At 41.7% G+C, this 15,409-nt stretch overlaps 2 protein-coding genes across 2 annotated transcripts; one reads left to right on the forward strand and one right to left on the reverse strand.

The window, feature by feature from the left end:
* Positions 1-268: 268 nt before the first annotated feature.
* dalrd3 (DALR anticodon binding domain containing 3) lies at positions 269-10,426 on the reverse strand. The gene is made up of 13 exons (XM_084014891.1): positions 9,369-10,426; positions 8,087-8,394; positions 7,492-7,799; positions 6,880-6,938; positions 6,547-6,648; positions 6,400-6,464; positions 6,034-6,092; positions 5,806-5,888; positions 5,459-5,585; positions 5,023-5,081; positions 4,744-4,860; positions 4,582-4,650; positions 269-4,397 (listed from the first exon to the last, which is right to left on the reverse strand). The coding sequence occupies exons 1-13, from the start codon at positions 9,597-9,599 to the stop codon at positions 4,278-4,280; spliced, it is 1,707 nt and encodes a 568-aa protein (XP_083871017.1). The 5' UTR covers positions 9,600-10,426; the 3' UTR covers positions 269-4,277.
* Positions 10,427-10,634: 208 nt separating this feature from the next.
* LOC311016892 (uncharacterized protein) lies at positions 10,635-14,688 on the forward strand. The gene is made up of 2 exons (XM_084014892.1): positions 10,635-11,890; positions 12,838-14,688. The coding sequence occupies exons 1-2, from the start codon at positions 11,380-11,382 to the stop codon at positions 13,116-13,118; spliced, it is 792 nt and encodes a 263-aa protein (XP_083871018.1). The 5' UTR covers positions 10,635-11,379; the 3' UTR covers positions 13,119-14,688.
* The last annotated feature ends 721 nt before the right edge of the window (positions 14,689-15,409 follow it).

Below are 15,409 nucleotides of genomic sequence, written 5' to 3' on the forward strand. Positions count from 1 at the left end.
AGACCAACTCTTTTCTTTCTCACTCCCTGACTGCAAAGAGAGAATAGGGAAGCAAACTATTGGAAAATATTGGTTAAATTGGGAGAGAGAAAATAATAACAAATGAAGGAAGAAAAGAGTAATGGTAGAAGGACTTGCATACGGAAGAAAAGGATCAGTCTGGGTAAAGATTGCATCATAAAAACTGTATATTTCACAAACTCCTAGTCATTTGCATCTGTATGTAACTGCATGTCAGATTTGAATGCAGCACAACCAATTATTTTGAAAGGTGGTTTACTCACAAAAACAAGGATGAACAAATGTTACAGTTCACAGGCCTGTGTATTTACAGTGCAGACATAGGAGGAGATGGAGGAATGAAGCAGCAAGGACTTTCAACTGGGACCAAACCAAACGCCGTCTAGTGTACTATTTACAAAGTTGGTGGAGGGCCTCATTTATAAAACATCAAAACTGTCTCACAATTTATTTCCTGCAAGTACACTGTTGCATAAACATTTCATAAGAGCAAATACGATCTCCTCAGGATTCACACAACTCAGATGAGTCATTGGAATAAATCATTTTAGCTAAATTGAAGCAGAAATGAGATGTAGCCCATCGAATTTGTAATTCAAATTTTTCAAGAAGCAAATGTTTGGCTTGTAAACAGCCATAAATCAGTGACTGCCTTTTATAAATGAGGTCCCGATCAAAAGCAAGAACTCCTAGGGAGATGAAGGCATGGGAATGGAGGAGAAAAAAGGGCGAAGACAAATGGCACGTCACATTACCAGGGTTGTATCTACAGCATGTGCTGTATATCCAGGCAGCGTAGGGCTATTGTTGGATCTGTGTGGCCTCAGGGCGCTGTGCTGGAGCGGAGCATGAGGGGATTTATCTACAGAATAACTGCATGAGTTGGGTCATCTTTCAGAGACAAACACACAGCGGGAGAGTCTGTCATGGTTATTTTAATTCTGCAGACAGGAAAGACACAGAAACCATTGACTGACAGATGCGTGTGGGAGACAGATTATTTACATTCAGATGGGCAGTGAAGATACTTAAGGGGTCCGATGTTTATGTAGAGATTTTTCAGGATGATGAGGACTGTCCTATGAAGTTGAGCTGTGAATGTTATCAATTACAGATTTATTTTTGTTTGTTTCATTTTCAGAATTCAGAAAACTGACGACATCCATCACTAAGCTGTACGCAATGAGTAATTAATTCTTCCCTTAATTATTTTTACTCCCAATTGTTAAAAGCATCCATCGTTTGGTTTGGTTTCACGCTGAAAACTCTTAATAACAAGATTTTCCAGCATGTCCATGGAGAAATTGGATAGGAAAGTACGGGAACTTGCAAAACCAGTGGCAATAAATTAGGACAGACAAGACAGATTAAAGGGCAATAAGTGCTGTTAGCAGGGAGATAGGCATCAGGGTGGCAAAGAGTAGGGAGAAAAGAATGAGAGATGAAGGTCAGAGATGTTGAGACTTGAGGGGTGAAAACATGGCAGCAAGAGAAACGCCAATAGTGAACATGCTGCATCTATTATATACAGACATCTGTTTACAGATACAGGGAGACAATTAACAGCAAAAGGTAGGAAAAAGTCCCTCACTCTGCATCTCCCCTGCTTTAATAATGTGGTCATTACAGCTGTGGTTAACAAGACACTGTAAGTCACTGCAAATAAATCTGCATATTGGAAAACATCTCATTCCCTTTTCTACAGAAAGTAAAATGTAAAAAAAGTCCATTAAAAATCCATTCAGGGACGAGCAACATTTTGCAGGGCAGCTCAAACATGTCATGCAGTGAGAAGTGAGTAAGATATTTGATACTTGTATCCTAAGTTTTGTCCAAGTTGAGATATTCACTTTAAAAACAAAAACAAAAAAACACCAATTTACAAAATCATGTGCGGCAGAAGGTTAAAAACAAGTTATGGCACATTTTTAACAGCTGAAATGGAAACACATTTCACATTTCAAGGATCAAGTTGAGGTCATTACCAAGATTTATAAATAACATTTTTGGCATAAAACTCTTCATATATATTACTTTCATGCCATTTCATGCATTTCCCAACGTTATGGCACAATGCCCTAAATACTGCTAATGTACTGCTTTTCGTCAATAACTTATGAACACCTGATGCTGAACATTTGTGATTTGTCAAGCAGGGTAACTGTGATTGGAGGGCTCTGAATAATCACATGAACACAGCAATTAAGACTCTTATGCAGAATAAATATTCTGTGCCTTTTTTTTCTTTTTAAATAACTATTTGTGATATTTGTGTGGCACTGATAAATACAATGTGGCTAACATAGTTGAAATGGGACTGAAATGGAACAGTTAAGCGAGGCTTAATAAAAGCACATTTTTTTCTTGATTGTTGAGGCAATTTTAAAAGTTGCTTCAGTTGTTGGAGTTGGAGATGTGGCCTATTTGGCTGCTGCGCAAAAAAATCCTTAAACTTAAAGGAATAGTTTGACATTTTGGGAAATAGCCTTATTTGCTTTCTTACAGTGAGTTAGACAATAAGATCGAAACCCATTTCATATACATATCGTACATATGAGCAGCTGAAACTCAATCATCATGACAACACTATTTCTCGACTAGGACCATTAACTTCCCAGTGTCCAGGAAACTCATCCCCGTCACAAATTGGTCCAACACATATTTTACAATTTCAATTTTAGTACAAATTACAAGATACAATGTGTTAGTTAGAGTTGTTGCAATACTGATACCCCTATCTGCAACGGCTTTGACACAGCCTAAAATGCTGAGTGAGTACGGTGAGTCTATGCACCTATCCGGTATCATGTTATGTCTTTTATCGGCTCACTTGCGCCACAGAGGAAAAACAACTACACGTGTCACTCACTACCCAATCCGACATCCTGCCCGATCAAAACCGTGCATGTGCAAACTACTACTACACACCTGAGAGTAAAAACTTTTGTGTACCCTATCCCCCCCCCCCCCGGTAATGCTACATTGTGAACAACAAATATGTGTTGAAATTGGCAGGAGGAGAACTAGTTAACGTTTGCAGTTGGCTGCACAGTTGGAGCTAGTTAACATTAGCAGTTGGCTGCAAAGCAAGAGCTAGTCAACGTTAGCAGTTGGCTGCACAGTTGGAGCCAGTTAACATTAGCAGTTGGCGGCACAGCGAGAGCTAGTTAACGTTAGCTAGTTGGCTGCACAGTTGGAGCCAGTTAACATTAGCAGTTGGCTGCAAAGCAAGAGCTAGTCAACGTTAGCAGTTGGCTGCACAGTTGGAGCCAGTTAACATTAGCAGTTGGCGGCACAGCGAGAGCTAGTTAACGTTAGCTAGTTGGCTGCACAGTTGGAGCCAGTTAACATTAGCAGTTGGCAGCACAGCGAGAGCTAGTTAACGTTAGCTAGTTGGCTGCACAGTTGGAGCTAGTTAACGTAGAAGTTGCCTGCAAAGCAAGAGCTAGTCAACCTTAGCAGTTGGCTGCAAAGCAAGAGCTAGTCAACATTAGCAGTTGGCTGCACAGTTGGAGCCAGTTAACATTAGCAGTTGGCGGCACAGCGAGAGCTAATTAACGTTAGCTAGTTGGCTGCACAGTTGGAGCTAGTTAATGTGCTAGTTAACGTTAGCAGTTGGCGGAACAGCCAGCGCTAGTTAACGTTAGACGTTGGTGGCACAGCGATAGCTAGTTAACGTCAGCCGTTGGCGGCACAGCCCACACTAGTTGACATTAGCAGTTGGCTGCACAGCGAGAGCTAGTTAACGTTCAAGCTAACCCTAACCCCTATTCAGACTAAATGAGTATTGGCCAAAGGTAAATTATAACAATATCGTGATGTGTTCAAATCTTGCTGTAGATGAGAGTGGTATCAAGCTTCTCCTCCAAATCTATGTAAGAAACAAATAAGTGAACTTTCTAAAATCTCAAACTTTTTTTGTAGCATAGGAGGAGCTTAAATTTTCCAGAAAAATCGATCTGCCTACTACAAGCTGAACTCGCAGCGTGCCGAGTTCAGAGTTAACTTGCATCACATTATTTATGGGTATTGACCGTCCTTTAAATATTTTAGGAGTTAGTGTGCCAAACTACAGTAATCACTGACAGTGGGCAGGTAATACAATATCTCATATTGACCAAATTGAGGGAACATTGAATGTGTCAGTTTAATGAAGTTTAATAAATGTGTATGTGATAAAGCTACCATTGAAAAACATAGGCGAGTGTGTGAGATGGAGGTCGGTGGTCAGTGATCAGAGGACGAGTGAATTGTGGCTATAGTTGCCTGATGGGGGGAAGGTTAAGGGTGTCCAGAGCGCTGTGGTAGAGCTCTCTCAATGCTCTCAACAGATGCAGACGACAAAACATCTGGTTGAAGAGATGAGGCAGCGGCTCCTGTAAAGAAAGGCAGAAAGGGGCAGTTAAGAAAGAGGAAAAAGAAAGGAAAATTGCAATGTTGGCGAAAAAGGAGTTGACATCTCCTGTTCTCATAATCCCTTTTCAGTAAATAATTTAACACACTGTAGAAACAAGACCTATTTTAGTTATGAGCGTATATACACAGTAAATACATCCTCACCCCGAGCACATGGACTCTGTTGTAGTACGAGCTGAAGTCTTTACTGAGAGACACGAGAAATTTACAGATCTGAGGAACACAAACGCATCCGTACGTTAGATAAACATCTTAACAGCTGGCTTACATCTTTGAGCAGTAATCGGCGGTTCTCAACCCTCTGACCTGTTCAGTCTTAATATTGACTCTTGCTCCTCCCCCTTCGCAGTCTAACGCTTGTCCTGATTGGTCCAGCAGCTCGGAGAAGGGAATGAGGTAATTGAACAGGAGAAGCCACTCACCCTGTCAGTCAAAAGACAGAGACGGCACGGTAGGATTAACACCGAAATGTTGCTGTGACGGTTTAACATATTTTTGATGGAAATACCGGTAATATAAAAACAAAGGACATCTAAAGAAATGACAGAACAGAATAAAATGTTATAGAAGAGAATAACATGAAACCTCTTCTTTCAGAGAAGAGAAGTCAAGCTGGGAGCCCTCAGGGATTTCTGGGTATAAACCTGCAAATAAGCAGAAAAAAAATACATTAACAATACAGTATGATACAATCATAATTGTTAAAGCTTCATTATTAAATTCTATTCTTTTTTTTTTTAAAAGGAGAAAAATCTGTGAAACTTTAATTTAAATAATTAATCTACAGAGTCAAAAAATGTAATATTATATATTTTTGCTCTTACATGAGAGAAATCTGGTTATAAATGATCACACTCCTGCTAACTTTTTATGATTCCCGCAATTGCTTGCTCCAATCAATTAAAATATGGATTTTCCTTTATTAAGTTAGTCTAAGGGAATACTGCCAGACCACAGCCATCTGGGTTATTGGTTGATCGAAGACATGAAGCATAAATCTTGTGCAGAGCACAACTCTCACCCTTCTCCACTCCTCTCTCATAGCTGTCGAACAGAGTGTGTAGTCTGGCACAGTTATACATCACAAACACTCCTCCCCTTGGCCCTTTCGTGGACACGCCCCCTTCCCGCTGGACGTCCAGGGTCACCTAAAGTACAAAAACAAGTGTATCAAGTCAAATACAGCCATTTTTAATTAATCAATATGGCCATTTGGGACAAGCACACACATAGCACATCGACAATTGCATGCAGAGTCTGAAACCGTCCACCACTTTCAGACAGACTCAAGAAAAAACGCACAGTTAGGTTAGTATTTGATTACTTAAGGTTGACTTAAAGTAAAATTCAGTTGTAATGATGACTCACAGGACTGGTGTGGACCGTTGACAGCAACTCAAATCTGACAGTGGCAGAGGTCATGACCCTGATGATGTCATCCCACGTCTGACCTACAAGAAGAAAAGAAAACGTTATTTCAAACCAGTTTACTCATTTCATCTGTAGTTAATGGCAAACAGTATCAGTCAGGTCAGTGAGATGAGTAAGGAGCATATAATATAATATAACCATGAATATGAACACGGCTCCACACACCTTCTACTTGATCTCCGTACTTCATCTCTGAGGCCTCCTTCATCTGACCTCTTCTCAGCCTGGAGGAGGAAAGAATACACAGACACCTCAGCTAAAAATACACAGCGATAACACAGAGATGGAGACGGCACCATCAACGCCCACTATTGCTCTTTTGATTCAGCTTAATTAGAACTGTCACTGTGCAGACAAGATGCTACTGCGAGTATCTTTTTGTGGTAAAAAAGAAAAAACACATCGGTTGGTGGAGAGGTGGTTGGGGCCAGTAAGATAAGTGGAGAGAGAGAGTGAAGATGGAGAACCTAAAGACAGAACTATTAGAAGACAAGAGAAGAGACACAAGAGTGAACAATGAAAGTGTCTTACTGCAGATATTGTGCAGCAGTGAGGTGAGAACCAGGAGTCTTAACAGGCCCACACACCAGATGTCTCTGCAGAAACAGAGAGCAGAGCAGGTAAAAACAGGAAGCCGTTGCAATACACGCGTTTGGGTGGTGGTGGTGTTGTTGTTACCTGTGTGTGCGTCGCTCCACTGGCTCTCCACAGCACTGCTATCTGCTGCTGGCGGAACTCATCCTGACAGGAAGTCACATGCAATGCTGTTGCCATGGCTACCTATAAAAGAGGCATCCAAGGCCATATGAATCAATACTTTGTTTCTGTCATTGTTAATGAGAAAAAAAAAGGAAATCATCAGTGTCTGTTTGAATATTGCATAGCTCTGTGTGTGTGTGTGTGTGTGTGTGTGTGTGTGTGTGTGTGTGTGTGTGTGTGTGTGTGTGTGTGTGTGTGTGTGTGTGTGTGTGTGTGTGTGTGTGTGTGTGTGTGTGTGTGTGTGTGTCTTACTGTGCAGTCAGCAGTGGCCAGGTCCAGTTGAGCCAGGTGGGAAACACTGTCTCTGTTTACTGAAACAGATACACCAACAATGTCTTACCAGTAAATATATAGTACCAACTGTCTATTAAAAAAACCCAGGTCAATGGATTTCTGCTGTTCCACTGATCAATATGTGGTGCTAATGCTCAAAAAATATGGTACAGCAATATGCCAAAAAGACTGCTAGCTGGTAAACATGGTTGTAAACAATGCAGGGTTCAAAATCAGCCTTGCAAATGTCTAATGAGGAAAGAAACGCAGCGGCATGTGTCAACCCTGTGATAGACTGGTGACATATCCAGGATGTACCCAGCCTTTGTCCAATGTTAGCTGGGATCGGCTCCAGCCAGGTGTTTCATGCTGTAAATATTTTTTTCTTTGCCTGGCAACCCCATGGTTACCTCACTGGGCTGGCCAAGAAGGAGCTCTAGCATTTAATTCCTTGTAAAAACAGCAACTTGTTTTTTTTCTCCTGTCGAGTTTCTAAAACACCAATTTTGAGTTTGAGCACTATTGGCTCGATTGTTTAGCAAACACAACTCTCAGGCAGATATCTCAAAACATTGGCTCATGAAACCTCACCTACACAGGTACCGAGGCTGGGGTCGTATCCCAGCAGCCCCTCCTCCTGGAACACTTGTTTCAGGTTGACCCTGAGCTCTCCCTCGTCCTCCCCTTCCTCAGCCTTCCTTCCTCCTCCACTGGTCCTCCTGCCTCTCTCCGTTTCCCTCTCTCTGTACGGGGAGTTCTCCAGCGCCTCCTGAATCTTCTCCTCCCGCTCCTCGTTGGTCCAGTTGGCTGGAGCGGTCGGCCATTCGATGCCCAGAGCTCGGAGAAATGGGATGATGTCGCTGTCTTCGGGAAGTGTTGGGCAATAGGACACTGAAAATCTGAGCCAGGTGAGGAAATTGGTATTGATTACATAAGCAGTTTTGATATATGGCTTCAATTCATAAGCAATTTATCACCCTAGTACTTTTTCCAATTAACCGACTAATCATTTAGTCTTTAATTTGTCAGTGTTTTGAAAAATGTCCCATTCAGTTTTTTTTATGTTATAGCAACATATCTATTGTTATAAACAGGTAAAAGATAAAGCACAAAGGGATTTATTTAGGAAGAGAGAAGTGGATCTGTTTGGATTATTTTGACATTGGCAATTAACACACAGACTCACCCCTGTCTTCTCAACAGCGCCCCCATGTGGTCAGCCAACAGGACAGTCCTCAGCTGACCCAGAGTCAGTGTAGCAGGAGTGGGTGTGTTGGGTTTAGGGTGCAGCGCAGGGCAGTTGAGCACCACACAGCCTTTCCTCTGACTTGAAGGCTTCAGGTACTCTGTGGCTCCATCGGCCATGACGGCCCTGAAGGCTGCAGCCCGGTCCACCCTCACCCTCAACCCCTCACCCATTACCTCCCCACCAGCCACGGGGAGAACACCACCGCCACGGAGGGACAGGACTCTGGACATCACAGCTGGAGGGACCTGGGCAGATGGAGGCAGCAATTAGAAACCTGTACACATGTAACAAAAGTGTCTTTTAGAAGGGAAATACATATTTACCTAGAAGCTATGAATAGATTTTTTCCAAGTAGGGTTATGTCATGTAATCCACCTAGCTCTTGCCTTAAGACATGAAACATTTTGCACACACATTTGTGCTTCTTATCTTATCTTACAAACATGCACATGTGTCATGTGTTGGTATCTACTCAACAAAAACACCAGATTATCTGTAAAACCACAATGCTTCCGATGGAAAAATAAATATGAGCATCCTCTTACACAAGTATGCATGAACACACCGGTGTATCAAGATACACAGGACATGACATCATATAATGTATGAGAGACTGACATGTACAGCTATGGAAGAGGTCTCCGTGTGATTTAGTTGCAGCACAGATAGCTGCGTGTTTGTCTGACCCATATTGCATCTGTAACTCATGGGTTAATAATTAGTGCCGCAGGCTGTTAATGTCTGGTCGATCATGATGAAGCAAAGTCAGCGGCCATGGGATTTAACAGAGTTACACTCGATCATCTGGGGGATTTTAAGGATTCACGTCACCTTTTACGTTGTTTTGGAGCCTTGTGAAGCAGGTAGTTCCGTTGCCCTGTTCCTATTGGTCGAGTCACGTTCGAAACCATTAAAAACACCTTCCGACCATTTATATATTACTGCGCTAAAAACAAACCCACACGCACGCCACCTTTTGCTACTGTCCAGGAAGGGACTATATTGCTTAGTGGAAGAACACCACATGGCAAAGCGTGCGGAGTTTTACGTGTTAACCCCAGTAATGTTTAACATTTGCCGTTCACGAGTCAGTCCAGCGATGGCTCTGGTTTTTAAAGATGTCTCCCTCGTGTTCGGTAAGATTCAGGTACAAAACACCGCGAAATTAACAATACAACCCGTGAAAATACTGAACACAACCCCAACAGGTACTACCAACCTGTCCGTCCGCATACAGCGTGTTAAGCATCGTGGTCGGTGACAAGAAGTCCCTGTTACGCAGGTTTTTAGCACTGCTCTCCTTGAACCAGAGCTTCTCCGGCTCGGGGAAGATCCGGTCCCCGTTTAACCGACTGGAATCGGGATTTTCACGCTTGCCCCGCAGTGCGGAGCTCAGCGCCCGGACGGTCGGGGTGATCCGGAGGGGCGAAGACTCCTCGGTGTTCTCCATCGCCAACACGAACGGGTGAGCTTGCTACCAGGCTATCGGCACATCCGCACCCTGCTCATCTTCTGGTCGGACGCCGTCTCGCTGATTGGGGGCTGATGCCGGCTACGACGAGCGTCAACGCTGCCGAATTACACGCCGGTTTCCGGCCGCGCGGTTAATCACGGATCGATGTCAGATATTGGCTGTAAAGGAGGACTGCATTAGCTGTTTTTCCTCTTTGCGGAACTAGCGAAGGGCAGTCCGTGTTTCTTCCGGGATGGATTCCCGTGTTGGACCAGCGGAATGTTTTCTTGTGTTTTTTTTTAGATACATGTTTTAATCCATTTGAACACGTTGCCAGAATGATTACTATCACGATATTTCTCTGTATATTATTTTACTGACCGTAACTGTTAATTAACAAGGAATCTTGAACATTTAATAATTAATAAATATTTCGTATTTTTTAGCTCTACTATCAATTCTTCCACGACTTGTTATTGGTCATTGGTACTTTATTTAAACGACACCAATTAGCACTTTGTCGAAAGCAGGAAACTTCGTTGAACAAAATGTCAATACAATGTGTCATTTAATTGATTAAATGAAAGTTTAACATATTTATATGTAGTGGTGTAAAAGTGTCAGATATCTGGTATTACCACTATAGTCTGTATTTTTTAAATAATAACAAAAATAGGCCCAGAATTACAAATACGGCCAGTAAAATTATTGGGTACGAGCAACAACAACTTGGATGTGTGTAAACACAGGTGAAATAAAAAGCCAGACTCTCCCATCCTGTTCTTCCTCCTAGATTCAACTGCAATGGCTCCCTTTAACTACACTGAGTAGTAACTTTTGGAGCAATCCGTCCCAATCCAACTTGAATTAAAGTGGTCATTACAGTAAAATGATAACCCATTGCCTCTCAGGTATTGTAACAACAGACGTCTGAGGTGTTTTTCAGAAGTTAATCTTCATCATCGGTGTTCCGATGGGCTGTACTGGTCGACCTTGTCCTCTGCCTCCACTGGATCCAGATGCTCTTATACAAACATATTACCGCCCAATGTTTTGAATGAGATGTTCAGCATATGTGTGAGTAATGTAAACATACTTTCTCTTTGTGAGACAGAAATATGTCACCTGTGAGCCATGCCATAACTAAAAGCATTATAGGCTACTACTTATAATAGAAACAGCAGTTTATACAGCTGTGAATAAATAAGTCAATCAACAGAAACATTTGTAATTTTTTAATCATCCAAAGAAAAATTTGGTTCCAGCTTGTCATATATGAATATTTTCTGATAATAATAATTATTTTTGGACTAGTGGACTCAAATTAAATATTTTTATTAAAATTGATTAAAAAACAAAACAAAGCTAGTGTAAGAGTGGCATACATTTTGGACATGATAGAAATAACATTTAGTTCACTATATACATATTGATCATATGTAGTCAATTTTACATAAATAAATGCAAAATTACAAAATGTAACGCATGAAAGGCAATGTATAGTCAACTATAAGAATAACATGCCCTTTTCTTGATATTTATATTATGTATTAACTATATTTGAAATGTATTTATCCCAATTCTATTTACTTGTATTATTATTTATTTAAATTCCTATTCTGTTTCTCTGCAATGTTGTTTTTTTTTTCCTCAATAACGATTAAAAAAACCGCATTCTTCCGGCGCGGACATGTGACGTAAGGGCGCAACTATACAAGGGAGGTGTAATAAGTTGAGCACCACATTACGAATCCTAACGTTTCAGCGGAAAAAGAAGATGCACAACTGGCAGGAGAACGAAATCAAAGAACTTCTGACCGTCCGGGCGTCGGAGTCGATCCGGCACCAGATCACCGGCACGGTGAAGGACTCGGTAGTTTACAACAGGATGACCAAACTGCTGGCGGAGAAGGGGGTGTACCGGACACACATGCAGGTGATCAGCAAGCTGAAGGCGCTGAGGAAGCAGTACAGCAAGTACCAGCAGCAGAAGACCCGCTGCGGGAGCGACCGGGTCGACTGGCCGTTTTATGAGCTGTGCCACCGGGCTTTCGGGAACGCCTACGTGCCCAACCCGGTGAAGCGACACCGGAGTCCCACACCTCCGCCGCTGCCGCCGCCTCCTCCGTCTCCGCCGCCCGTCGTCAGCGACGAGCATCAGGAGGTGGTCGTCGGGCTGTGGGACGACGTTGACGACAAGGAGCTCACCAAGCATCTGGGTCCAGTGGAGGCAGAGGACGAGGACGACACGTACAGCCCATCGGAACACTTACAGCCCATCACCACCAGTAAGCATCCGTGTGTCTGCCATCACTGTGTTCACTCACGACACCAGGACGTCCTGCAGGGTCCGAGACTTGGATCCTTATTAAACCAAAAGTTAGAAGTGCATCTCAAATACAGAAGGAATCTAGTTTCACAAGATGTATTCACTGCTATATGCATTAACGTAAATGTCCTCTTCCTGTATAAAAACAGAAAAGATGATTCCATTAGAGATTTGTAGACCGTGAGATTGATGAAACTGTGCTTCACCAGTTTACACCCAGATCACATTAGCCAAACCGTAGCTCCGGGCTCCAGGGACACCTGGAAAAGTCTTCATGCACTTTAATGTGCTGCCAACCATTTTCACACTGATCAGCCTGGAGCCCATTGACCTGTAAAGATGCTGCACCAGCAATCTGTGTGACGTCTCACACGCCTGGGGAAACGGCACGCTGTTTGTCTGGAAATTCAGCAAAAACAGAGACGCTACCCACCAAATCAATACCAATCAAAGCACCAGATAAGAGGCAGACATAGGCATCATGTTTACATCACTGCCGATAAACACCATATAGTCATTTCCCCCTGGAATTAATGCAGATTGTAACCTTGCCCACGAAAGAAATAGATATTAGTGTTTTGTTTTTGTCTAACAGTAAAGGAACTTTCAGTCTTGTCACATGAAGTCTGACAAATAGTCCACATATTTAAGGTTTTAACCCACTGAAACTGCACTGCTGCCACAAACGGCCACAGAATGAGGACGCATTTGTCACTATGCCTTCTCACAGTCATATGAATGCTGTCTACCCCTCACATTATTATGTATACAGCTAGTCTTAAATGTGAGAACTATGGATGCTTTGGTCTTGTAGGGTTTCAAGATAAAACAAACCCCAAACGTGATAAAATGATTTGCCTAATGTCCGAGACTGAACACTGACTGGCTGTCTCTGTTGTTTTCTAGCATACACGACCCCGATGAAGAAGAAAAAAACCACCGTGATGGAGCAAGTTTCTACGTTAGTGTCGGCGACTGTCACCCAGCTCAGAGAGATGGACGCTTCCATGCAGGCGCAGGAGGACGCCCGCCTTCAGAGGTTGATGGACCATGAGAAGGAAATGCAGAACAATCTAATGAATCAGCTGGTGGCCATGCACGAAAGGATCAGCCGAGAAAACCACGACAGACACCTCGAACTCGTGGACAGCATACTGTCGAGGTTCCCCGCGCCTTCGGATCACTGACCGCCGCTGAGTGACGATGGCGTGCGACGGGGTTATTCAGGTGTAGGGAACACCTCTGTCACTCCTCCACCAGCTGACTTGTGCCTAAGCCCACTTTCCTTTATTTTTAACTGTATTTTTCAACAATGCACGGGAAAATCTTTCCTTTCAACCACGACTCTGCTCACTTTTATCTCGAACAAATCCAGGTCAAAAACAGGACATTTTCACACTGAAGCATATGTTGACAGTTATTACTGTGAACTCCAAATCCTGAAGGTATCTAAATTAGCCAGCAGGATTAGGGTTATTATGGTTTCCATTGAGCGTTTTGTTCTCAACAAATTATCAAATGTACATTATGAAGCTTTTCATCTTGAAAATTGTAAGATTTAAGGGTCTCCTTAAGGTTTTTGAGCAGTGTGTAGGAAACTTTTCCGAAACATTTGCTTTCATTTCGGAGTGCCGTTAGAGCTATTAACGCACACATTTTTTAAAAGAAATTCTAAGTTTCTGCCAACGTTTAAATTTGGCATTTAGAGAAAACGTGACTGTCAAACATCGATGTAAATGTCAGGTTTCAGTCATGTCACCCAGAGGGAGAGGAACACAGAGAAAATGGAGAGTGGCGTATATTGTAAGAAAAAAATATACACAGTAATTGATTTTTAATTTTTATTTTGTTTTTAAACTGACATTTATGAGAAATATACATTCACAAATACTGGAAAATACCCGCGTCTTGTACTAGGAGTCATTCCTGGCTGACACGTAATTCCCGGTTGCATTTACTGTTGTGAGCAATCCGGGAGAAAACGTGTCATTGAGGAAAAACACCTTCTGCATAATTTCACTCCAATAGATCCAGTTCAAAATGGCAACACAGCATCAAACATAAGATTTACGGATCACTCCTTACATTTACTTTTAGAGGAACAAAACTGTCATTCCCCCTTGAATGGACCATCTGAATCATAATATATAAGTTAATAGTTTTTTATACTTGTGGCTCAGTCAGCTGGGATGTTTATTTTTACTGTAGATACTTTTATACTGTTCTCTACCATTACTAGTGTTTTAAATGTTATTTTGTTTGTTTTTCCTTTTTTTAAGGAACAATAAAGTTTCCAACCGAAATCATATGCATCAATTTAAAAAAAAAAAAGGGAGCTGACTTAAGACATGCATGGTAACCCGGGGTTATAAATGATGATCTTCTTGTTGATGGCGTCCACCCGTCTGCTCAGGATGTCCTGTGCATTGTGGGATGAAAACGGACCCCATAACCAGCTGGAGCTTAGATTCACAGCTGCATTATGGGTTCCGTTACAATCCCACCCACCGTAACGAACCTCGGGTCTCGACTCGGGTCTCGTGGCGTTAACAGATCTAGAGTTTACAGTATATGTAGAGGTTAGGTTTGTATATTGCCCATGTAGAAAATGCAACATAACACTTCTATTTTTGAACCAAACATTTAGTCAGTGTTATAATATATTATAATATTTTAATAATTTTTGTTATTTGTGTGGACTGGCCCTTTAAATCCACTTTTATGCAGCAGTAAACGGCTTTCAACATCTTGTTCCTCACCATAACCATAGTCACTATGAATATAAGTTTTCCTTTTACTTTCAGTGCATTTGAACTTGAGCTTTGAATCAGCGGCAAAGGTCAGTTAAATCATTAAAACCCATAAAACAGGTGTGGGTTTTAATTACATTTGGATTGAATGGAAAATCTAGTTTCCTTTGTACAGTAAGTTACGTTTTCTTTCAGTTTAATTGAACACAAAACTTTTTATCATCAACAGCCGCAGAAAAATAACCGCTCTTCTCCAAGTTCACTGGATTGTGGTGTAACGTAAAACAAAATGAACCATTAAATATCATCCGTCCGCTCGGCTGTAACTTAGTGGTTTAAGAAGCGGTTTTGAGTGAAGCCACAACGAAAGCACAGTTAGTTTTTTTTGCTCAAAGAATTCACAGAAAGCAGGACATTACATCCAGCTGCTGTACATATGTTTTCTTATGTTTGCTTGTCAGATTTGAAAGAAATTGTATCTATGAAACTAATGAAAGCTTTTAGCAGGGAGCCCAATTAAAAGTCTCCCGTAAACAATGTTAATATGGAATATTGAAGCTTAATCTGCAGCGCCTTTTTTTATGATGCAGGAATCTAAACAAGCCAAAGAAATTAAAGACAAGTTGCTCTTGAAATGTTAAGAAAACTCAAAATAATTCATGTCAGATTTTGTATACAAAAGGAAATGTTAACTCATCGCCAACATCACACTTACAAATAGCTCTTTG

Source organism: Eutrigla gurnardus, assembly GCF_963514095.1.
Source record: "Eutrigla gurnardus genome assembly, chromosome: 8".
Taxonomy (NCBI): Eukaryota; Metazoa; Chordata; class Actinopteri; order Perciformes; family Triglidae; genus Eutrigla; species Eutrigla gurnardus.